Here is a 26,003-nt window from a genome sequence, read left to right on the forward strand (position 1 = left end):
CCTGTTCCTGCCCAGAGACAGACTGACTCCTTTTTTGAAAAACTGTGTTTTACTTCTTCCCTCTCTCCTAACTTCTGCCCACTTTGGTTGTTTTAATTATATTTATTCACTAAAATGTGGCTTAGGAGGCTAGTGGAGTCCCGAGGTTTTTTCCTTGAACATTTTGTTTTTCCTGCTATAGACTTCTAATACAGGAAATTTTACTGTGTAATAGTATCTAAGAGTAGAAGTAAAACAAAAATCATAGCTCTAATAATGATAATATTGGCAACTTGCAAACTGCCTGATGTGATCTGTTTCCTAGAAGATTGAGTGAATGTTGAATAGTTCTTGCCTGTGTCCTTGTATACACCTGGCTTTGCTTTGGAGATGCTGGCTGGGATGCAGGTGAACAAGTTGGGCCAGCTTTTATCTGTTGCAATCTGAAGGTCTTCCCATTTAGGAAGCCCTGCTGAACTCAGAGGGCTTCCTGTGTCTGCAACCTAGCTTTACAGCATGCTCTAAGGAAAAAAAGATATATTCTTGAGGAGATTTCAAGAGTCTTAACTATGGACTTTCTGATATTTTCTTCACTATGACTCTTAGAAGAGTCTTAACTATGGACTTTCCCCTTGTTTTCTCCTTTCCCAGTTTCTGAAAGGATTTTTGTACTGAGCTATTTCAGAGGTAGCAATATTGGAACTACTTAGGCTTATAGTAGAATCTTTATTGTATTAAGATAAAATAACCTTTGTACTCAGTCTTCTGAAGATCACCAAACAGTGCCTTATGTAACTGCAGGGGTAAATCCTGGATTCTTTGCAAAGAAAACTGTTTGGGAGATATTCTAGAGACCAAGCAGTGACTGATAACATTTAAGGTCTTGCTGGAAGTTCAGTTCTTCCAGCATAAATGATTTTTTAAACTGTCAGTATCATAAAAGAGTGCACTGGTCAGCAAAAATACTTGATCTTTCTTCTTGTGTAGTCTCAAATCTTACAATTGAGGTAGTGCTGGTATAAATAATTATTTATTTTTACTTCCTTCTAGTCCCACTTCAGATGGTGCTGCAGCAGCAATTTTGGCCAGTGAAGAATTTGTACAGAAGTACGGACTGCAATCCAAAGCTGTGGAAATTTTGGCACAGGAGATGGTGACCGATTTGCCAAGTACATTTGATGAAGAAAGTGTTATTAAAGTGGTATGTCTGAAATTATGTTTTATTAATCCAATTGAGGAAATTCTATTTAAAATTTTGAGGCAATATTATATTGTCATCAGCTTTGGAAGTTATGTACTTATAAAAATTTCATCTAGAAGGCTAAGGAAGGACAGTTGCAAGTTTGAGGCCAGCCTGGGCAGCATAGCAAGATCTTGTCTTCAAATAAAATTTAAAAGACAGGGAATGTGGTGCAGTAAGTAGAAAGGGTTTTCCTAGTGTGTCCAAGGCCCTGAGTTCAATCCCTAATACCATACCAAAAAAAAAAAAAAAGGTAGAAATTTTAAATTTTAATATTATAATCCATTGTGTGTGTGTGTGTGTGTGTGTGTGTGTGTGTGTGTGTGTATTACTAGGAATTGAACCCATGGTGCTCTACCACTGAGCTACATCCCCAACCCTTTTTATTTTCTGTTTTGAGATAGGGTCTCATTAAGTTGCAGAAGCTGGCCTTGGACTTGCTGTCCTCCTGCTTCAGCCTCCCCAGTCAATGGGATGACAGGGGTTTACCACAGAAACCAGATATTATAATCCATTTTTTAAAAATGTATAGTTTAATGTATTTTAATAGAAAACTTACAGGAACAGCACAGAAGACAGACAACGTTAAAAACATGTACGTGCATGTAGGACAACTCAGTTAGAAAAGTACAGTGAATGGATGGAATCTACTATATGATAAAAATGCTACAAACACCATTTAGTTGTCGTCAATAAGAAATTTACTTGTTTATAAAAATCCAAATGCTGGCATTGTCCAGAAAAATTTAACAGTTTTATTTATAATTGTTATAAAGTTGAACTGCTGAAACTTGTTCACTGAAACATTTTTGACTTGCATTAATGCTTTACATCCCCGCATTTATATTAAAAATTCACACACAAATGAAAATGGAAAAATGGCCAATTCCTGATTTCTGTCCCCTATTTTTCCACTTGCAATCATATACTTAGGTACCTTTTGACTCCATGGGAAAAAAAATATAACGTTCAGAACTACCAATAACAGGGAGAAGAGAAAAAAATTTTTTGAGAATGAAATGTTTCCCATCATAGTGAATTTTTTTTTTAAAGAGAGAGAATTTTTTAAAATATTTACTTTTTAGTTTTTGGTGGACACAACATCTTTATTTTGTTTTATGTGGTGCTGAGGATCGAACCCCGTGCCCCGTGCATGTCAGGCGAGCACTACTGCTTGAGCCACATCCCCAGCCCATCATAGTGAATTCTTAAGCACGTTCTCCACATAGGCGGCATGCTAGTTGGATGTCTTTTGGCATAATTGTTACACGTTTGGCATGGTTAGCTCACAGGTTGGTGTCTTCAAAAAGGTCCACTCGCTTCCTGCAAAGCACCAATAGCTGCGCTCTGGAAGCGCAGATCTGTTTTTGAAGTCCTGAGCAATTTCTCGCACCACACACTGGAAGGGGAGTTTGCGAATCAGAATTTCAGTGGACTTCTGATAACGTCTAATTTCAGGAGTGCCACAGTACGAGGCCTGTAACGATGAGGTTTCTTCACCTCTCCAGTAGAGGGCGCACTCTTGCGCGCGGCTTTTGTAGCCAGTTGTTTCCTGGGTGCTTTACCACCGTAGATTTGCAGGCTTTGTATGAGCCGTGATACAGAGACCTCCTTACTTACCCCCTTCTGCTTCAGCTGGAGCTCAGTGAGCTGGAGACTGCTCTGGCGTTAGAGAGTGCAGCGGCTGCGAACACAATTGAAAGATCTTTAACCCATTCTTAAGATTCTGTTAAGAAGTTGAGTGTGGTGGCATGTGCCTGTAATTCCAGCTACTAAGGAGAATGAGGCAAGGCGATTGCAAGTTCAAGTCCAACCTGGAAATTCAATATCTCAAAATAAAAAATAAAAGTGGTGAGAATGTAGCTCAGTGGGTAGAGAGCCTTGGTTTCAATACTTAATACTACAAAAAGAAAAACGGGGAAAAAAAGATCTGTTGGGAGAAAACAATTGACGAGAATAGATGCTTCTTATGATGGAACCATGAATATGATAACTTTTAACTAACTAGGAGTACTGCTTATTTTTGTTTTGAGTTGACTGAATTTCGATCTTACAGCGTTATGGGGAAAACAAGGAGGTTTCTAGAGATTTTTTCTTTTCTTTTTCCGAATTGTAGTCTTTAAAAAAAAAAATTCTAAGTATATTTTGTTGCTGCATTATAATTATACAAAATGTTTGGATTCTTTATGCCATATTTGTACATGCACATAACATAATTTAATCAGTCTCCTTCCCCAGTATTTTTCCTTTCCTTCCCCTCCTCCCTGTCCGTCTGCTTCCTTTCTCTACTGATCTACCTTCCATCATCATCATTATTATTATTATTAAATATTTTTAGTTGAACATGGACACAATACTTTTATTTTACATATTTATATATTTTATGTGGTGATGAGGATTGAACCCAGTGCCTCACATGTGCAAGGCAAGCACTCTGCCTCTGAGCCACTACCCCAGCCCCTATTATTATTGTTATTATTATTTGTAATTATATATAAGCAAGATTCATTGTAGTATGTTCATACATGGATGTAGCAAAATTTGATAGATTTCATACCCCAGTACTTCCCCATGCTCTTCCCTCATCCCTCCCTTTTATCCCTTCCTTCTCCTCTGTTCATCTCCCTTCTATTTTCTTGTGATCCATTATTATTATATTTTTTCTCTCTCTCTGGCTTTGAAATGTAATATTTTAAAATATTTTTTAGATGTAGATGGACACAATATGTTTATTTTATTTATTTATTTTTATGTAGTGCTGAAGATCAAACCCAGTGCATTGCACATGCTAGGCAAATGTCCTACCACTGAGCCACAACTGCAGCCTGAAATGTAATCTTAATGTATTGCCCAAGCTGGCCTTAAACTCCTGGGCTCAAGTGATACTTTTGCCTGAGCATCCCAAGTAGCTGAAACTATAGGCGTGTACCACCATGCCTGGCTCCAGAGAACTTTCTTAACCCTTAGCATTTCAAAAATCATGATTAAAGATTTTGTGCAATATGGATAAAGAAGATAAGAATTTAGACCTAGTAGTTAGTTGAATATTTGAAAACTCCCTCTTCTCCCACAGAAGCAATTATTTGATAATTATAGTATACAAAATGATTTTACAGCAGTGCTGTGAACTTGAAAATGTCCTGATAACTTGCCCAGGATCACAAAGTTAGGTTGTGGTAGAGGTGGAAATTATATTCAAACTATTGTGGTATAGTTTATATTATTCCAGTTTTATTTCTTGATGAAATTTGAGTTTACATATTCTTTTATTATGTGAGACCAAAGAGAGGTTAAGAGCATGGATTTTGGAATAATGGTTTGAATCCTATATTATCTTAAAAAATAATGTATTTTCATACAGAAGTTCTTTGATATTTTTCACTATTTGTTACTCCTAATGATGTGTTGATAATCTCTTCAACTGATTTATCACAACTATAATTAGGATTTGATAGAGTTTTTGTAACAGCATAAAATATGATCTAAGAATTCTAAGTCCTTTTCATGTCTTACTTAAAGTTTTATAGTTTGTAGTATAAAATTTAGTATGTACATTCTCCTTCCTGGACATTATTATTATTATTATTATAATATACAGGTTCTATGTTGCCCAGGCTGGCCTCGAACTCATGATCCTCCTGCCTCGTCCTCCCAAGTAGCTGAGTTATTTGGACTTTTTGTGTAATGTAGAATAAACTGAGATTTCAATATGTGTGGTACTCTGAGCTGTCAAGATTATTTATAATTGGGGCTGGGGATGTGGCTCAAGCGGTAGCGCGCTCGCCTGCCATGCATGCGGCCCCGGTTCGATCCTCAGCACCGCGGGTTCGATCCTCAGCACTGCATACCAACAAAGATGTTGTGTCCGCCGAGAACTAAAATAAATAAATAAATATTTAAAAAAAAAAAGATTATTTATAATTAATCTCTCTTTCTCTTTTTTTTTCTTTGGGAGATGAACTGGAGGTTAAAGCCAGTGGTGCTTTGCCACTGAGCTACATTTCCAGCCCCTTTAAAAAATTTTTTATTTTGAGATATGATCTTGCTAACTTGCTTGGGGCCTCCCTAAGTTACCAAGGCTGGCCTGGAACTTGCAATTCTCTTGCTTCAGTCTCCCACATTGCTGGGATTATAGGTACATGTCACCATGCATGGTACATAATTAATTTGTTAAAATTCCTTACCTAAAAATCCCAGTTTGTTGCATTAATTTATTTATACATGATTTTGGTTTTAGGTTGGCTATGATATGAGTAAAGAAGCTGCCAGAAAATGCTATGAGAAATCTGGCCTGAGACCAAATGATATTGATGTAATTGAACTTCATGATTGCTTTTCTGTGAATGAGCTCCTTACTTATGAAGCACTGGGACTCTGTCCAGAAGGTAGTATCTTTGAAGAAGGCAGATTAATTGGGTAACTTTCACTGAGAAAGCTTCACTTTCACCATTAAACAGAATAATCCACCTTTGTTTCCACATTGGCTCCACCACTGCACTGTGCAGAGTGAATATAAGCAGGTTTGGTACTGGACTTTTTAGAACATGTGGTCTTAGATAATACCAGCACGGAAATAACAGAGTATACAAATAGTTTATATTATCCAAGTCAATAATTTATGTTATCCAAATTACTGTTAAATTTTTAAAATGGTATAATATGCTTCAAGTTTTTCTAATTATGTGTGAATAAATATTTGCACAAAGGAAAATGAAAAAAAATGTTGGTAGAATCTAAATGTTCTGTCTTCATTTCCTACCAGCAGTATATTAGACTTTTAGTTGTTTTACTTCCTTGCCAGCATTTGACATAATCAGTTTTTAAAATTTCAGTCATGCTAAAGAATATATAGTAGTATCTTATTTTTGTTTTAATTGCATATTTCTGATAACTAATGATATTGAACATCTTTCCATATGCTTACTGGTCATTCATGTATCTTATTTTATAAAGTATTTGTTCAAATCTTTGCCCTTTGGTTGTTGGTTATTTGTCTTTATTGTGTTGTAAAAGTTTTCAAAACTATAGATATAGATAAAAATTAAAACTGGATCCAAGTCATTTGTCTGATAAATGTACATTGTGAACATTTTCTCCTAGTCTGTGGCTTGCCTTTTGTTTCATTAATAATGACTTTTGAAAAACAAATTTTTAAAATGTTAACGAAGTACATATGTGGTTTTGTTTGCATTATATTTCTGTTGTGCAGTGCTAACTTGAGACCTTCAGCATATAATGTAATTATTGATACAGTAGAATTTAGATCGACCATTTGATTATCTGTTTTCTGTTTGTCTTTTCTGTTCCTTCGTTCTCCTCCTCCAGGGTTCTCCATTTTCCTGTATTGGTATTTTTGGCTATATCTCTTTGTATTTTTCTTTTTTTTTTACCAGTAGTTGCTATAGGGCAAGTTTTCTCAACCTCATTACTGTTGACATTTGAGCTCTATTATTCTTGTGATTTGGCTTGTGCATTTTAGGGTATTCAGCAGTATTCTTGGCCTCTTAGCCACTACATGCCAGTAGCAACTCCCCCCACAGTTGTAACAACCAAAAATATTTCTAGACATTGCCAGACGTCTCCTGGTGGCAGAATCTAACCCAGTTAGAACCATTGCTATAAGGGTCATAGTATGTGTATTTAACCTTCATAGTCTCCTTTGAGCTAAAATTACACCATTTCACATGAAATGGAGAAATCTAGTGACCATATAGATCCATTGACTGATTCCCTTTGGTGAGTCATGGTCTCCCTTGCTTACCATGCTGTTCCAGGACCATGCTCATCCTGGGCACCGCTGTTAAGAAAGAGTCTCATGGAGGATAGCTGGGAACTCACCCTGGTGCAGTGGCTTCTCCACTATAATGTTTACTTTTCAGAGTTCTCAGGTAGTTGTTTTATTATTTTAGCCAGTGTTTACAGTTGTGATCAGTGGGAGAAAAGGGCTGAAGGGATCATATGCTGCCATAGCAGAACTGAAACCCCGTCTCAGGGTTAAGCATCTGGTATGTGATGCCAACTTTCAAGTGAATATCTTAGTTCTGTCTGCCTCCTGCAGCTCTAGATTTAGGTATCCAGCTACCTATTTTTCAAGGTTTTTGTTTGTTTGTTTTTGTTTTTGATGTCTCATAAGCATCTCAAGCCTAAGTTCAGAATTGAACTCTTGATATTTTCAAACTTCCTCCTCCCTCAATCTTCCTTATCCTCCAATTAACCAAACTGGAAACTTAGGATCATTTTTGAGTCCTTTCTTTCTCTCACAGCCTCCACTGAATCTATCTCCAAGTCATGTTGGCTGTGGATTTTCCCTTCAGAATAAATCCAGGGTTTGACCAAACCTCATCACTTTTTGTCACCACCAGCTTTGTTTCTTACTCAGATTATTGTAGTAGTCTCCCAGCTAGTCCCATGCATCCGCATTGTCTCCTTAGTCTCTTCACTAGACAGAAGCCAGTATAGTAGGTCAGTGTTGGTCCCCTGTTCAGAACCCTGTAGTTTATTATCTCACCCTGATGCATGAGCCAAATGTGATCTCTGGAATCCCCACTCCCAGCTCTCCAACCTCTTCTACTTCTCTCTGATTCTACTCTCCTGCTGCTATGTCAGTCTCCTTCAAGTGCTCTGGACTCCTTCCTTTCTTCAGGCCTTTGTTCCAGATACCCTGTGATTTGTTCCCTCAGTCCCTTCATCCCAGTCCCAGCACTTCCTAAGTTCCCTTTCCTGCCTCTTTTTTTTTTAATATTTGTTTTTTATGTGTACATGGATGCCTTTATTTTATTTACTTATTTTTATGTGGTGCTGAGGATTGAACCCAGGGGCTCGCCCATGCTAGTCGAGCGCTCTACTACTGAGCCACAACCCCAGCCCCTCCTGCCTCTTTTTTTCTATGGCACTTCAGTCACTCTATGTATTATTATTTTACACATTGTCTCTCTTTTCTTCACTCCTCGCCTATCATGAATTAAATTCCATGAGAGCACATATTTTTGTCTGTTTTGGTCACATTGTATCCATTTGTTCCCATGTTACTTTTGGCACATAATAGTTGTAATAATTATTTTCCAAAAGTGTGCACATATTTTCCTCTTTCCATGGTAGGGGGTCAGAGTGGTCATTTACAGTACTTTATCTTTTAGTTGTTGAGTTCAAGACAGTATTTTAAAATCTTTTAACAATCTTTTATTGTTTTGCAGGTTTGTATATATTTTGGAAAAAACATGTAGTAAAATTTTTATTTCTTGGGGTTAGGTTTTATTTAGTCTGCCCTGACTTGGTACAGTAACAACATTAACAGTTGTGAAAACAGCAATAACAGAATTAGAATGTCTATGATGACTTGGGCCTTGTAGCAGGTTCTAAGTCAGAAACATATCAAGAGATAGAGAGAGTGCCTAAGCATGCGAGGCAACTGCTCTACCCTGAACTACACTCCCAGACCCTATGGGATTTTAAAATCTATAATCTAGACTTAGAAGCAGTTTAGAAGTATTGGTCATTTGAATTCTGTGATTGGTATACTTTATTTTACCAGTAGAGATATGCCTTTTTTTTCCTGTCTGTTCTTACCTTGACTGTTTCCTCATTTGGAAAATGAAAATGATAGTACCTACTTCATAGGTTCTATGAAGGATTGTAGGATTAAATTGTAAAGATATATGGAAAATAATTAGAACAAGACCTGACACAGTGAATGCCCCAAGGAGATTTTGAGTTACTTCACACAGTACCACCATTGCTATTATGATCATCTTTTGGAGTGCCCATTTCTCCTTACTTTGTCAGAAATATCATTTGAAATAATATTTTATACAATGTATGCGTTTTGATTTGCTTCTTAACCACTTGAAACAGTGAGCAGGAAATTGACAGGAATTTTGAAGCCACCAAAAATAAGAAGTGATTTTTTTCAACATTACTTTTGTGGCTCAATGTGTTTTTAGCCATTTCCCTTAGTTTCATAAGAGGGCTTTTTTTTTCTTGTTTTTCCTTTTATTAAAAATGTTTATATAGCACACAGCAGTACAATTGAAAACAGAAAGAAATGAAAACATGAACTTTAAAGTTGTTATAATTATTTTAGTTATAATATCATATAGTATTTATATCCATTTCAGTGCTTTTCTTCTGTTTTTTTTTTTAATCTTTTTTATATTTGGAACAATTTTGGAAGCCAGAGAGCTCTTAGGAACTAATAGGAGCTTTATTTCATGCAGGACATGTTCTGAATATTATTATTATTGCTCAATATTTATTACTTAACTTTTAGAAGTGTTCCTACCAAATTGTTGTTAAGTTATTAAGACATGCTAGGTCTAAGAAATTTTTGGCTATGTGGATATTTAAAAATCCATGCCATTTGTTCCAGTATTATTTTTAACGTTTGTGATTATAATTTTTCCTTTCATAGGGAAAGGTGGAATACTGGTCGATAGAGGAGATAACACTTATGGAGGAAAGTGGGTCATAAATCCTAGTGGTGGATTGATTTCAAAAGGACATCCACTGGGAGCTACAGGTAATACTGCACACAGATTTCATAAGTGTTTGTTATTTTTATCATAAATGTGATTTTCCTTGAGTTGAATGTAAGTTTGTATTCTCTGAGCTTTATAGGCTGAACTTTGATTTTTTAGCTATGGTATTTTTAATATTTCTTTAACTGCTGCACACTTCCGTAATATTGATTAATCAATAAGAATTGGAATTAATTAAAACTCTAAAATTAACAATATCTATTTTTAAAAGTTTAATCATTTTCAGATATGTATAGAACTTAACTAGTAGAGATCTTGCTGGACCTGTTAGACAACAATCAATTCAAATGAGCACATTTATTTATGCTGTATACATTGTTGGCATTGCATGGAAATTATTTTCTCTTGAGACAACTGGACTTGAAAGTATGAAATAGGTATTTTACAACAGTTCTACTTCTGATTGGCCATATGATTGTTTTTTATCAATTGGCAATTAATCACTTTGACTCTTAGTTTCTTAATTGTAAAATGACAAATTTGTGTAATGAAGTTTCTAAAATAACTTTTAGCAATAACATAATCTTATGGTTTTTCATATCATCTCATTATATTAATTGATTAGTTTAGTAAAATTTTATAAATTCTTACAGATTCCAAATTAGAGAAAATGTACAGTGCATTTCTTATAGTAAATAACCTTGTTTTATGTCTGTTTATCATTCAAATTTAGTAAACTCATAACCTAGTAGAAAAAAATATATGAAAGAAACAGAAGGATATGTTTTCAAACACAGAAAGTTCCAATATGATGTGGCACCTTGCTATTTGTTTTATTTTTGTCTTGTGTCTTCTTTGATTCTTTTTTAAAATATATTTTTAGTTGTAGATGGACATAATACTTTTGTTTTTATTTATTTATATTTATTTGGTACTGAGGATTGAACCCAGTGTTTCACACATGAGAGATGAGCGTTCTACCACTGAGCCACAAGCCCAGCCCCTCTTTTTTTTAAATATTTTTTTAAGTTGTAGACAGACACAATAACTTTATTTTATTTATTTATTTTTTATGTGGTGCTGAAGATGAAACCCAGTACCCCACACATGCTAGACAAATGCTGTACCAACTGAGCTACAACCCCAGCCCTGATTCTTTTTCTTAATACCATTTTAAAGATCAATTGATGATTTTTAGTATTTCATTTTCTCTTTTATATTGCATTAGTTCTTTAATTTTTTTTTTTATACTTCAAGGATATGTAGCATACATCTTTAACTTACCTCCATCTACCTTCACGTAGTGTCAAACCACCTCATGTTTAATATAAGACTTTTTCAGGCTGGGGTTGTGGCTCAGCAGTAGAGTGCTTGCCTAGCATGCGCAAGGCCCTGGGTTCAAGCCTCAGCACCACATAAAAATAATTAAATAAAATAAAGGTATTGTGTCCAACTACAATTAAAAATAAATATTTTTTTAAAAAAGTCTTTTTTTATTGGTTGTTCAAAACATTACAAAGCTCTTGACATATCATATTTCATACATTTGATTCAAGTGGGTTATGAACTCCCATTTTTACCCCATATACAGATTGCAGAATCACATTGGTTACACATCCACGTTTTTACATATTGCCATACTAGTGACTGTTGTATTCTGCTACCTTTCCTATCCTCTGCTATCCCCCCTCCCCTCCCCTCCCATCTTCTCTCTCTACCACATCTACTGTAATTCATTTCTCTCCCTTGATTTTTAAAAAAAAGACTTTTTCAATAGCTTATTTCTATTTACTCCTTCTATTCTTCATGTTATTATTGTCATACACTTACTTTTCATATATGATAATTCCCATAGTGTACTACTACAGTTACTGGTTCAAACAATCTGATATTTTTCAAAGAAGTCTAGAAATGAGGGGAATGAGTGTTTTAACTGAGAGTAGCAAAAATGACAATATTGGAAAATTCTCTCCTTTATAAAAGTGCCAACAGGGGCTGGGGATGTGGCTCAAGAGGTAACGCGCTCGCCTGGCATGTGCGGGGCGCTGGGTTCGATCCTCAGCACCACATAAAAATAAAATAAAGATGTTGTGTCCACCAAAAACTGAAAAATAAATATTAAAAAAATTCTCTCTCTTAAAAAAATTAAAAAAATAAAAGTGCCAACAACTCTGACATAAAATATCCTGATCAATTTTGCTGATAACTTTGGAAATTTACCAGATTTAATTCTATAACCTTAGGAATATGTATTTAAAACAACAAAGAATTGAATCTCTGTAAGAACAGCAAGCTTCATGGCATTTTCTTTTTTTTTTTTTTTTTTTTTTAAAGAGAGAGTGAGAGAGGGGAGAGAGAGAGAGAGAGAGGGAGAGAGAGAGAGAGAATTTTTTTTTTTTTTAATATTTATTTTTCAGTTCTCGGCGGACACAACATCCTTGTTGGTATGTGGTGCTGGGGATCGAACCCGGGCCGCACGCATGCCAGGCGAGCGTGCTACCGCTGAGCCACATCTCCAGCCCCCTTCATGGCATTTTCATCAGCACAAAAATCAAGGTTTTAGTGGACATGCCACTAAAAATACCACCCTCTTCTCCCCGGCTCCATGGTAGTCTTGGAAACCAACAGCTTGCAATTATGGTATAAATTAAGCAGCCTCATCAGCCCTAGAGGAGTCCAAATGGAGCTGAAGCTCTTTTAAAGCCCCATCCTTTGAGAACTGTCATTATCCTGTCAATTTCCTGGCAAACCCCCCTTGAAAAGTTTATATTTTACCTGAATGAACACTCACCCAGCATAAAGAATATTTTCTCCAGAAGCATTTGCTAAGACCAGTCAGCAACAACTGTTTAATAGTGTAGCTCTCTGGAGTATCAATTGGGGCAAACAACAGACTAACCCAAAAAATTAAAAGGAAAAGTTGAGGAATGAAATAGCCACAGAGACCTTGAAAAGAATCCAACATAGACTTAGGAATATAGAAGACTGTGTGCATGCTCAGGAAAGACCTGGGAAGGTCTTCAATTCACACATTGAGCTCTGCATAAGCAAGAAGTAAAAGACTAAGGTGGAGTTGAAACTGCATTGCCCAGTACCCCAACACACACAGAGACACAGAGTCCCAGCAAAGACCAGGAGACTCTTAGTTCCAGGAATTTGAGGAAATCTCTACTCAATCAGTAAGAAAATTCAGTGGTTGTATCTGACAAAAAATATAGATTTTAAAGAATTAGTATTGAAAAGTCACTAAAAACAATTAACAAACTGTGGGAAAGGGGGAGAATCTGATTTTTGGAATAGCTATATTACTTAAAGTCATTTTTCAACAAAACTCATGAGATATGAAAGAAACAAGAAAGCATGGCCAAAATATTGAATTTATTAAGACTTTATTAATCAAGACTTTAACTATTTTAAGAATCCAAGGGGACTGTATATAGAGAACTAAAGAAAAGTATGAAAATATTTCATCAAAATAGGGAATATTAATAAATAGAAATTATAGAAAAGAACCAATGGGTCTAGCACAAAGATCAAGGATAAACCCCTAGGTTTTGGTGGACATTAAAGAATTAAAGGTGTAGTTGGAGAAGAGGAGCCATTTAAGAATAAAGAAAAAGGTCAGTTAACCAAGGAAGAGAGTGTTTGAGAAGTAAGAAGTCAGAAAGGCTAGAGAGATAGTAAAGAACATCCTTTGGATTTGGATTTGACTGTTACAAAGTCATTATAAATTCTGACACAGTTTAAAGGGAATGTTTTGCATGGAAGCACATGGGATTCAAAAAGAATTAGAAGCGAGGAAGTGGCAGCAATAGTGGAGTTAGTTTTTAGGAATAGTGGCTGTGAATGGAGAGAGATATGGAAGACTGTACCTGGATTGTAGGTGTGTGTTCTGTGTGAGCAAAGTCTTGAGTGTGCATGCTCAGGAAAGACCTGGGAAGGTCTTCAATCCACACATTGGGCTCTGCATAAGCAAGAAGTAAAAGTTGTAACTGCATGTCCCAGTACCCCAACATACACAGAGACACAGAGTCCCAGCAAAGACCAGGAGACTCTTAGTTCTTTGCTCACACAGAACATGCACACTCTCTTCAGCACATAGCTAGCTAATCTCTGTAAAATGAGAATAAAGTATAGTACCTACTACATAAGGCTGTTCTGTGGATTAAATGAGGAAATCTGTGTAGATAAAATATATAGTAGAGCCCCTGCCAAAAAGGAGTAGGAACACAATAATAATTCCTAATGTTCTCTTCCCCTCATCTCTACAAAAGGAAGTTGCCATGGAGATCCACTTAACAGTTGTTTTGTTTTGTTTTGTTTGTTCATTTTTGTCAGTAATAAAAATCTTGTCTGGACCATAGCATAAAAAAATAATTTATAATTATTTCAGGAAAATGTTCTTTATTTTGTAAAGAATAAGTTTCCTTCTATTATGACAGCTTCAAGGCATTATATCTTTTTGTAAATATTGTGCTAAATGCTACACAGATTATTTTGAAATTATTTTCTGTCTTTGGTAATCAGGCTAAACTGTTTTTATTATCCCTCAAAAAGAGAATTAGGTCATGCTTCAATGTTGATTTTGTTCTCATGGGTGTAAAGAAGTCAGGAGAATGATAAACATTCTTGGGGCGTGGTTATAGGCAGTGGAGTCACCAAATGTGTGTGAGAAGGCGCTTAAATTCTCCTTCAGACAGTGTTCTTCCTCACACAAGAAACCTCTGTTTCAACAGGAGATGAATACCACATACAGTTCATCATTTTATTGACATAAAACTTTTTTCTCCCCTGAAACATGTTTTTATTATAAGAAAACTTGTCTGCCATTTTGAGATGTTTTTGTTCTGCCATCCATTGAAACATTCAGAAATCATACTGTTTAGTAGCAATATGATTTTTCATATCATATTCTTTATTAAAATTTTTTCATATAATAAGACATGTTTGTTAGTAGCAAATTTATAATAACTAAAAGGTGGAAACAACCCAAATTTCTGTCATCAGTTGATGAATGGAAAAACAAAATGTGGTATGTACATACTATGGAATATTCTTCAGCCAGAAAAAGAATGAAATACTGACTGATGCTACAACGTAAGTGAATCTTGAAAACATTTTTCTAGTAAAAGAAGGTAGTCATAAAAGGCCAAATATTATATGATCCCATTTTAATGAAATGTCCTGGGGCTGGGGATGTGGCTCAGTGGTAGCGCGCTCGCCTGGCATGCGTGCGGCCCGGGTTCGATCCTCAGCACCACATACCAACAAAGATGTTGTGTCCGCCGAGAACTAAAAAATAAAGATTAAAAAAAATTCTCTCTCTCTCTCTCTCTCTCTCTCTCTCTCTCCTCTCTCACTCTCTCTTTAAAAAAAAAAAAAAAAGAAATGTCCTGAATAGGCAAATCCATAGAGATAGAGAGTAGATTAGTGATTGCTTAGGACTTGGGAACAATGGAAGGTGATAGTAAAGGGTTTTTAGTTTCTTCTGAGGTGATGAAAATATCCTAAAATTGATTGTGATGATAATTGCACTTATCTCTGAACACTAAAAAACATTAATTTGCATACTTTAAAAAGATGATTTGTTTTGACAATTGTATACCTCCATATAACTACCAGCCAAAACAAGATAAAGCACATTTCCATCACGCCAGAAAGCTCCATTCATCTATTCCAGACAATCCCCTGGCTTCCCTCAGATTCTTCTCCCCACTCTCTACCACCACAGGCTAAGACTTTTTGACTTCTGTCACTAAATTATTTTGATTGACCCTAGAATTTCATAGAAATAGAATCTTTTGTGTCTGACTTCTTTCACTCAGCAGAATGTCAAGTTCAAGTTTTTCTCATTAGTACATTGTTTTTTTTTTATTTTTAATTTTTTTTTAGTTGGAGATGGACACAATATCTTTATTTTAGTTGTTTATTTTTTTGTGTGGTGCTGAGGATCGAATCTAGTGCCTCACACATGCTAGGCAAGTACTCTATCAACTGAGGCACAACCCCGGGCCCAGTACATTGGCTTTTTTTTTCTTGCCACGTAGTATTCCTCTGTTGATATATGTCAGTTTGTTTATCCATTTTCCTGTTAATAAATATTTGAATGTTTTCTGTTTGGGGATGTTATAAATAAAGCTACTGTGAATGTTTTTGTATAAGTCTATTTGTGGACATGTCTTTATCTTGGATTAATACCACAGAGTAGAATTGTTAGATCACAGGACATTTGTATGTTTAATTTTATAAGAAACTGACACACATTTACTGTGTGTGTGTGTGTGTATGTGTGTGTGTCTCGCGCGTACATGCACATGCACACACATACATGATGCTGAGGGTTGAACCCAGGGCCTCATACCTACTAGGCAAGTGCTCTACCACTGAGCTATATCTCCAGCCCTTACGTACTTTTAATATTATAGCAGGGTGACAAATTTTTAACATATAATAATCTTTCTTTTCCTATTTACTATTTGTTTTATTTCTCAGAGTTAATCTCTATTAACATTGTATTTTTCAAAAATTGTTACATTAAAAACATATGTACATGTTATATAATCTTTCTGTGGTTAAGTATATATTTTATCACATTGAAGACTGATTTTATCATTTATATCTGAAATTCTTTCTATATTAGCATTTAAAGATAATCTTTATTCTTTTTTTTAATATTTATTTTTCAGTGGACACAACATCTTTATTTTATTTTTATGTGGTGCTGAAGTGCTCGCATGGCAGGTGAGCACGTTACCGCTTGAACCACATCCCCAGCCCCAATCTTTATTCTTTTTTAATATCTTTATTTTGTTTTTAATTTGTTTTTATGTGGTGCTGAGGATCGAACCCAGTGCCTCCCATGTGTGAGGCAAGTGCTCTACAGCTGAGGCACAACCCCAGCCCTATTCTTTTTTTTTTTTTTTTTTTTTTTGTGATGCTGAGGATTGAACCCAGGGCCTTGTGCATGTGAGGCAGGCACTCGAACAACTGAGCTATATCCCCAGCCCAGTCCTAATCTTTTTAATGTCTACTTAGCATTCTCATTTTAAGATATTTAGCTAGTCATTCACTTTTTGATAGACATATAAGTTAAATCCAGTTTGTTATTACAAATAATGCTGAAATAAGTATCCTTGTATCTTTCTATACTTTTAACAAATATACCCATAGGATAAATTCCAAACAGTAGACTCACTGTGTCAAAGGGTAATATGTATTTTAAAATTGGTAGAGATTGCCACATTTTCTTTAAAAATGATTGTACCAATAGAAAAGTATGAGAGTGCTTCTTTTTCTCCAATTTTGTCAACATTGGGTTTTCTTATCAGATGTTAATAGTTCTGGCAGTCATTCATTTCTCTCCCCTGAGTCCTAAAAAGCATACCTAAAACACCCCCAAAAGATAAAATTTATTCAGCTTTAAAATACTTTGGAGGGAAACGAGAATGTCTTCTACAATATCCTTTTAAAACTCTCCGTTATTTGCATCTACACTGTTTGGTAAATTTTTCCTCTTACCATTAGTCTTTGAGGTATAGTGTTTATTGATGATGTAGCATTTTAATGGGAAACTTAAAAATCTGGATGCCCTAAGTAGTAGTCTGAATAGGGACAAGGAATTATTGGAGAGTAAATGTTTACTTGCTACATATTGTGGATTTGGATATATTTCAAGTAAATCTGACACATGGCTACTAGCTACAGTGTGTTCCAAGAAAGAATTCAGACTCCTGGAAAATATATCAGAATGACAGCTGAGTAGTTTAAATATTTTTGCCTTGGTTACTTGGATAACAAACTGCAAAAGAAGTCTGAAAGAATCAGAAAATGGTCAAGTAGAAGCTTCCAAAAAACCCTGGTAAGGCCTGGGTGGTGAGGGTTCTCCTCTGCCAGTGGTGTTAGTTTAATATTAGGAAAGTGATACTTTGGCGGGGACTCAGTTATTTTGACTTTCACATATTGTAAGAATTTTAAAATTAAAGGTATGTTTTCTGAATTTAACTTATTCCGATCTGAGTGAAAAAAGTTTCTAGCTGTTGTTAACAGTATCCATACTAGAAAAAAAGATAGTTCAGACATTTGAATTGTGTCTTTTGTTCAACTTCAGTTTAAAAACAAATTCCTTTTAGATTTTTCATTTGAACTTTTTTGGTTTGTTTATTTTGCTTTGGTCACATGACAAAAAAAAAGTAGAGTCTAAACAATAGTACCATATTGTATTCTGGTCTTTACCTAACTTTTCCATTTATTGCCCAGTACTTGTTGAACACTTGTAAAAAAAATGAGTAAAATTGGCTTTAGCTTATTCTTAGCTATTTCTATTTTTAGCATTTGTAATCTGGTCAAAGGACAAGTGCCTTGGAGATTAAATTCCTGATAAGGGATTGTTGGTTTAAAGCTGAGAGTTGGCTTTTTAGTTTGTTCTTTTATACCAATTTGGCCTGGCTTTAGAAGTTTTTTTTTTCCATTTAGAATTTTCTAGCATGGCCTCACCTAGTTTTAGGTGCTGATCTTCCACTGTTCAGTCCATGTAAGTTCAGAAGTTGCTTGATGTATATGTCCATCTTGTCATTATGTACCAGAAACTCATTGGCTCTTAAATACAAGGTCTACTTACAGACTGATTCAGAATCTCCTAGAATTGTTAACAAAATACATTGCTACCTTTCCCTTAGAAATTCTGATTCTTAGATATGGGGTGGTCCCAAAAATTTATTTACATTTAAAGTTCTCCAAGAGCTTCTCATGCATAGCCAGGTTTGAAGATTAGGATATACAAATAACTATTGCCCTCAGGAAGTATACAAGAAGTAGATAATGCAAAGTAGTGCAAATAACACAAATAAATAAGATAATAAATATAATACAGGGCAGAATATAAGTGTCTTAGGAGAAACACAAACCAGAGCTATGAAAAGAAGAAAAAGGGAAACAGGGATGGCAAGAGTGAAGATAAATTAAATATCCACTACACACCATGCACTTTTCTAGCATTTATAACTTAGTTGGGATTCAGGGAAAGAGATGCAAAAAGAGAAAGCATGCTTAAATTAATTAAACCAGACTATTTGCTTTTATCAAACAGATTTAATTCTTTTTCATTTCTACAAACTCTGTTATTTTCTCAGTAAACATACAATGCTAAGTGTCGGGTATTGTTCTAAGTACTCTTCATGCCTTTAATTCCCATGTTCTTAATATTTTATGAAAAAAGAAAATAGAACCATGGATAGTATAAGTAATTTGCCTGAAGGCACCATGCTAGAGAAAGAAAGTTAGGATTCAAACCCAGGCCATGTTTTTGGTTTTTTTTTTTTTAAGAGAGAGAGAGAGAGAGAGAGAGAGAGAGAGAGAGAGAGAGTTTTTTTAATATTTATTTTTTAGTTTTCGGTGGACACAACATCTTTATTTTATTTTTATGTGGTGCTGAGGATGGAACTCAGCGCCCCGCACATGCCGGGCTAGCTTGAGCCACATCCCCAGCCTCAGGCCATGTAGAGTCCAAGGTCTTAACGACTTCTCTCTACTCAGTGCATTTTCCTCAGCGGAAATGCCCATCTTTAATGTTCCTCTCAATTGTTATTTATCTCATGAAGCCTTTCCTGATTCTCTGATTTTTTCCAAAGATTAAATTAGTCTTTCCCTATTCTGAATTCCCATTATATTTTCTTAGTACTTCTCTTTGACCTTTATGCTTGTAGTGTGTATTTTGATTATTTACAAGCTTTTAGAAAAATCTCCTCTATTTGATTAAGAGTCTGTGAAGCAGGCTCTTAATCATTTTACTTGTTTCTTAAACATTTTACTTGTTTCTGTACAGTGCCTAAGATAAGACTTTACACATGGGAAGAAATTATTGCTCCATTAACCTCTGAAAAGTGGGATATGGCAGAAGGAATACATTTGTTTAATGTAGGAAGACTTAGGATCATTGGAAAGAATTCACGGAAAGATAGATTTTGGCTTGACTCAAGAAATAACTTTTTAATATGGCTTCTTAAAAGTGGAATAAGTTGCCTTCTGTTGGCTTGCATTGCCTGTCACAGAGGCTACAGACTAAAAATGCATACAACAACTTGACGGAACTGTTGTTAAGAGGAATTGTCTATTTTGTTAGGGCTTATATTTGATGAACTCTTAGATTCTTCCTCTTTCTAAGATGCTCTGATTCTTAATGGGATGTAATTATTTCTCCTTCTGAGTTCACATGGTTCTTGATGTTGTTAGTGGCACATCTATTATTCTATCCTATGATTTTTATTCATACATTTCAGTACTTTTAAAGATATTGCAGACTTTTTAAGTGTTAAGAACTTGAGTGCAAATGAAGTGAGAGTAAATGGAATTTTAACCAGGGGACCTAACATATGCAAAACATGATGTGGTTTTTCTTCAATCTACAAAAGACTCCTAAAAGAAGTCAATCCCTGGACAATGTTGGCAAGACCTAAATCCAGTGTAGAGCTTTTAAGAAGTCAGCAGGTCAGAAAACATAAGTGACTTTTTTCCAAAACATCTTTGTCACCTTTCATTATATCCTCCAGGACACACATCCTCATTTCCATTTTGCAGAAATGAATGTGAGGAAAGGTAAAAAAATTTTTTATATATGTATCTTTATTTTTATTGATTTTTTTAAAAAATATGATGCTGGGGATTGAACCCAGGGCCTACGATGCGTGCAGGGCAAGCACTCTACCACTGAGCTACAACCCCAGCCCTGGAAAGGTAAATTTTATGATTAAACTCTAATGCACACCCTCTAGTACCAAAAGAAATGGAACATTTATTCTTTTTTTTTTTCTTTTGATACCAAGGATTGAGCCCAGGAGTGCTTATCTTATCCACTGAGTCATATCCCCCCAGCCCTTTTTATTTATTTATTTGATTTAGAGACAGGATCTCACTAAGTTGCTTAGGTTTTTTGTTTTTTTTTTAAGAGAAAGAGAGGAGAGAGAATTTTTTTTAATATTTATTTTTTAGTTTTTGGCGGACACAACATCTTTGTTTTTGTATGTGGTGCTGAGGATCGAACCCGGGCTGCATGCATGGCAGGCGAGTACGCTACCGCTTGAGCCACATCCCCAGCCCCTTGCTTAGGGTCTTGTTATTTTTTGGGGCTGGCTTCGAACAGGCAATCTTCCTGCCTCAGCTGATATTACAGGAGTGTGCCACCACACCCAGCTGAAAGTATTTATCTTGATACTTCTTTCTTTCTTTCTTTTTTTTTTTTTTTTTTTTTTAGAGGGAGAGAGAGAGAGAGAATTTTTTTAATATTTATTTTTCAGTTCTCGGCGGACACAACATCCTTGTTGGCATGTGGTGCTGAGGATCGAACCCGGGCCGCACGCATGCCAGGCGAGCGCGCCACCACTTGAGCCACATCCCCAGCCCTTTGATACTTATTTCTAACTAGAAATGACTAGGAGCAGGCCCTGGCTCTTACTGCTCCTGCTAGGTAAGAGGAAGAGAGAGAGGGTAGATTATTTATTACTTTAGTGGCTTTATTAGGTAAAATCAACATATAACCAATTGTATATATTTAAAAAACACAATAATTTTGACATATGTATACCCCTATGAAACTGTGACCATAGTCATGGTAGTCAACATATCCATCAACCCTAAAAGTCTTTTTGAACCTCTTTGTAATGCCTCCCTTCCACTACTCTCCAACCCTCATTTGGAAGCAACCACTGATCTGCTTTCTGTCAGTGTAAATTAGTTTGCAGTTTTTAAAGTTTTATATAAATGGAATTTTAATATCATGTACTTTTGTGTGTGTGCCTGAGATTTACCAGGGTTACCACATGTATCAATATTTCATTCCCCCCACTTTGGTATTAAGCATTTGGTATTTTATTTCAATTTTGAGACTGAGTCTTGTTAAATTGCCCAAACTGGCCTCAAACAGAGTTCCACTTCCAAATCCCAGAGTAGCTGGGAGTATGGGCATATGCCACTGCACCCAGCTAGTTCATTTTTTTTTTATTGCTAACTAGTATTCCACTGTATGGATATAGCACAATTTATTGTTGATGGACATTTGGGTTGATTTCAGTTTTGGGGTATTAGAAGCAAAGATACTGGGAACATTCATGTATAAATCTTTCTATGAGAGCTGGGCACAATGGCACATGCCTGTAATCCCAGTGAATCAGGAGGCTTAGGAAAGAGGATCAAAGCCAGTTCAAAGCCAGCCTCAGCAATTTAGTGAGGCCCTAAGCAATTCAGTGAGACCATCTCTAAATAAAATACAAAAGGGTTGGGGTTGTGGCTCAGTGGTTAAGTGCCCCAAGGTTCAATCCCTGGTACCAAAACACACAAACAAACAAAAAATCTTTGTATGAACGTATTTTATGTTTTCTCTTGAGTAAATACCTGGAAGTGGAATGACTAAATCATCTGCTACTTTTTAAGAAACCATCAAACTGTTTTCAATGTTTTGAAGGTTGTTTCATTTTACTTTCCCACCAGACATGCAAGAGAGTTCCAGTTTCCCCAGATCTATGACAACTCTTGATATGACTAGTCCTTTTAATTTCAGGTATTCTAATCAGTGTGTATTAGCATCCCCTCGTGATTGTAATTAACATATTTCTAATGAATAATGATGTTGAACATCATTTCATGTTCTTATTTGCTGTCTGTATTCCATTTTTGGTGAAGTGTCTATTCGGATTTTTGTCCATTTTTTTATGTTGGGTTTTTCTTTTTGTTGAATCCAAGAGGTTTTTTTTTTTTAAAGTATATTCTATATACAAGTCCTTTATCAGACATTTGCTTTACAATGATTTTTCTTCTAGTTTATGGCTTTTTTCTTCTCATTCCTTGTACTGTCCTGTGAAGAGCAGTAGTTTTAAATTGGTATAAAATTCTATTTGGAATTTTATAAATGGAATTTGTATAAATTGAATTTTATACAAATTTATTTATTTGTTCTTTTATATATTATACATCTAGTTATGGAGGAAAAAAGTAACTCCTTTTCCTCATCCATTATAAGGGTTACTGCTGACACTACTATACCAAAAGATAGATTAACAAAAGAAAAGTATATTATTTAATAAAGTTTTATATAACATGGAGGCTTTAGAAATGAAGACCCAAGACACAGAGGAAAACTATGCTTTTATGCTAAGTCTGATGAAAGAAGTGGATAATCACTGTGAAACATGATTGGACAAAATTGTATGATGTAATGATAAACCTGAAGGAGAACCCTTTAGGTCTCTATGTAGCATTCCTTCTCTTTGTGCTTAGGGCAGGACAACTGTCACATGGAGATCTTATAACTCACTTTTAGGGAAGATAAATCAAGAGGGTGACCTTTCCAAGTTTTCTTGTTTGTTTTGTAAGGAGTTGAGGGGGTAGGAGATAGGAGGATATGAGGAGGTCAGAAAGATTGTTGTTGTTTCTGAAGCCCTCTGTTTTTTAGCTAAAAAATACTCAGCATGCCAAGGTGTCAAACTTTGGGATATCATGTTCTGATCCCCAACATAATGCTGTATCTAAGAATCTTTGTCTAACCCAAGGTCACAAAGATCTTTTCCTTTTTTTTCTTCTAGCTATTTTATAATTTAAGTTTACATTTTGGTCTGTGATCCATTTTGAGTTAATTTGTGTGTGTGTGTCACAAGTTATAGATCCAACTTTATTTTTGCATATGGATTTCCAGTTGTTTCATCACCATTTGTTGAAAAAGCTATACTTTGTCTACTCCATTGACTTTGTACTTTTGTTACAAATCATTTGTATATAACTGTATGGGGCCTTCTTTCTGGACCTATCTTCTATGTTTATTTAATCCATTCTGTTGATACCATACTGTTTTGATTTTTGTAGTTGTGTAATAATTCTTTTTTTTAATATTTATTTTTGTGGCTGGGGATGTGGCTTAAGCGGTAGCGCGCTCGCCTGGCATGCGTGCGGCCCAGGTTCGATCCTCAGCACCACATACAAACAAAGATGTTGTGTCTGCCGAAAACTAAAAAGTAAATATTAAAAAAATATTTATTTTTTAGTTGTAGTTGGACACAATATCTTTATTTTATTTTTATATGATGCTGAGGATCGAACACAGGGCCTCGTATGTGCTAGGCGAGTGCTCTACTGCTGAGCCACAATCCCAGCCCCTGTATTCTTGAAATAAGTAGTCTTAGCCCTCCAGCTTTAGTCTTCTTTTTCAGAATTGTTTGTCTAGGTCCTTTACATTTCCATAGATATTTTAGAATCAGCTTGTTGGTCCCTACCAAAAAAAAAAAAAAATCTCTCTGGCTTTTGATTGGGATTATGTTAAATGTGTAGATAACTTGGAGAACTGACATCCCCAAATCAGTGTCTTCTGACCTCTCAACAAAGATTGTTCCTCCATTTATTTAGGTTATCCTTAGCTAAAGAAGCTATAATAATATGTATAAATATAGTTGTATGTAGAAATAGAATTAAGTTTTGTATGTTGATCTTGTATCCTACAGCCTTGTAACATTCACTAATTCTAGTACCTTTTTTGGTATTGGGGATTGAACCCAGGGATGCTTAACCACTGAGCCCATTCCAGCCCTTTATATTTTTTATTTTGATACAAGGTTTTGCTAAGTTGCTTAGGGTCTTGATGAGTTGCTGAGGCTGACATGAACTTGAGATCGTCCTTCCTCAGCCTCTCAAGCCACTGGGATTATAGGCATGCACACCATGCCCCAGTTTCTAGTCCCTTTTTAAAAACATTAATTTTGGGGCTGGGGATGTGGCTCAAGCGGTAGCGCGCTCGCCTGGCATGCATGCGGCCCAGGTTCAATCCTCAGCAGAACATACAAACAAAGATGTTGTGTCCGCCGAAAACTAAAAAAAAAAAAGTAAATGTTGAAATTCTCTCTCTCTCTCTTTAAAAAAAAAAAACCAACATTAATTTTTTTATTGTTATGAAATCTGAAACCTATTTTGGCTGATTTGATACAGCCAATCCAGCTTTCAATTTTAAATAATAATTATTAATTATTGACAATAAAAATAATGTTAGTAATTAAATAATGCAAATATTTCTATTTTTATCATTTTGCTTTTAATCTATTCATGTCTTTATATTTAAAGGCCATTGGCAGCATTTAGTTGGTTCTTGCTTTTTTTCTCCACTCTGATTATTTCTGACTTCAATTGAGTGATTAGACTGTTATATATATATATATATATATATATATATATATATATATATATTAATATTTATTTTTTAGTTGTAGTTGTACACAGTACCTTCATTTTTATTTATTTATTTTTATGTGGTGCTAAAGAACGAACCCAGGGCCTCGCACGTGCTAGATAAACACTCTACCGCTGAGCTACAACTCCAGCACTGTTTATATATTTGATGTGATTAATCAAATGGTTAGGTGGTTGATATAGGTATAACTTTATTTTATTTTATTTTATTTTTGGGGGGTGGGTACCAGGGATTGGAACTCACGGGCACTAGACCATTGAGCCATATCCCCAGCCCTATTTGTGTTTTTATTTAGAGATAGAATCTCACTGAGTTGCTTGGTGCCTCACTTTTGCTGAGGCTGGCTTTGAACTTGTGATCTTTTTGTCTTAGTCTCTGAGCTGCTGGGATTACAAGGCATGGGCCACTGTGCCTGGCAACAGTGTTTTATTGTTTGAGTGGTTGCTTTATAACTTGTTGTATACATCTTTTTTGTTTGTTTGTTTTTCTATTTTCTTTTTCATTTTTGAGGTGGCATCCCATTATGTTTCCTAGTCTGGTTTCAAACTCCTAGGCTTGAGCTATCCTCTTGCCTCAGCCTCTGGAGTAGCTGAGATTATAGGCATGTGCTACCATACCTGGCTTTATTGTATACATCTAATCATTGTTTGTCTTCAAGTGATATTGTACTGCTTCACTTATAGTAAAAGAACTTTCCAAGTCAAGAGCTGTAATGATATTTTGGTTAACAACAGTTTGCATATGTGATGATATATACTATACAACCTAGGTATGCAGTAGGCTATATCATTTAAGTTTGTATAGGCACACTCTATGATGTTTATACAGTGATGAAATCGACACCACTTTTCTCAGACTGTATCCCACTGTTAAAACAGTGTTTCCCAGACTGGTGTCCAACTTGGATTCTCCTGCCTCAAGTTTCCAGAGTAAGCTGGGATTATAGCTGTGTACCACCACGCCTGGCTTTGTCTGTGTTCACGGTACAGGAAGGGTCATGGGTTGAAGGAAACAGGAGGAAGAAAAGATTTCAGATAGTTTCTCAAAATATTATCCCTTAGAGTTATTTCTATTCTGTAGTTTTCCGTAGCAT

The 26,003-nt window shown here is 35.5% G+C and overlaps 1 protein-coding gene across 3 annotated transcripts in view; it reads left to right on the forward strand.

Annotated features, from left to right (window-relative positions):
• Scp2 (sterol carrier protein 2) overlaps positions 1-26,003 on the forward strand; it is a 105,504-nt gene that overhangs the window by 42,704 nt on the left and 36,797 nt on the right. For all 3 annotated transcript variants that reach the window (XM_077791270.1, XM_077791271.1, XM_077791272.1), the window contains exons 9-11: positions 1,030-1,180; positions 5,457-5,604; positions 9,627-9,734. In XM_077791270.1, the coding sequence (XP_077647396.1) occupies positions 1,030-1,180; positions 5,457-5,604; positions 9,627-9,734 (407 nt within the window). The remainder of the gene's footprint in view (positions 1-1,029; positions 1,181-5,456; positions 5,605-9,626; positions 9,735-26,003) is intronic.

This window comes from Urocitellus parryii, chromosome 11, assembly GCF_045843805.1.
Source record: "Urocitellus parryii isolate mUroPar1 chromosome 11, mUroPar1.hap1, whole genome shotgun sequence".
NCBI lineage: Eukaryota > Metazoa > Chordata > Mammalia > Rodentia > Sciuridae > Urocitellus > Urocitellus parryii.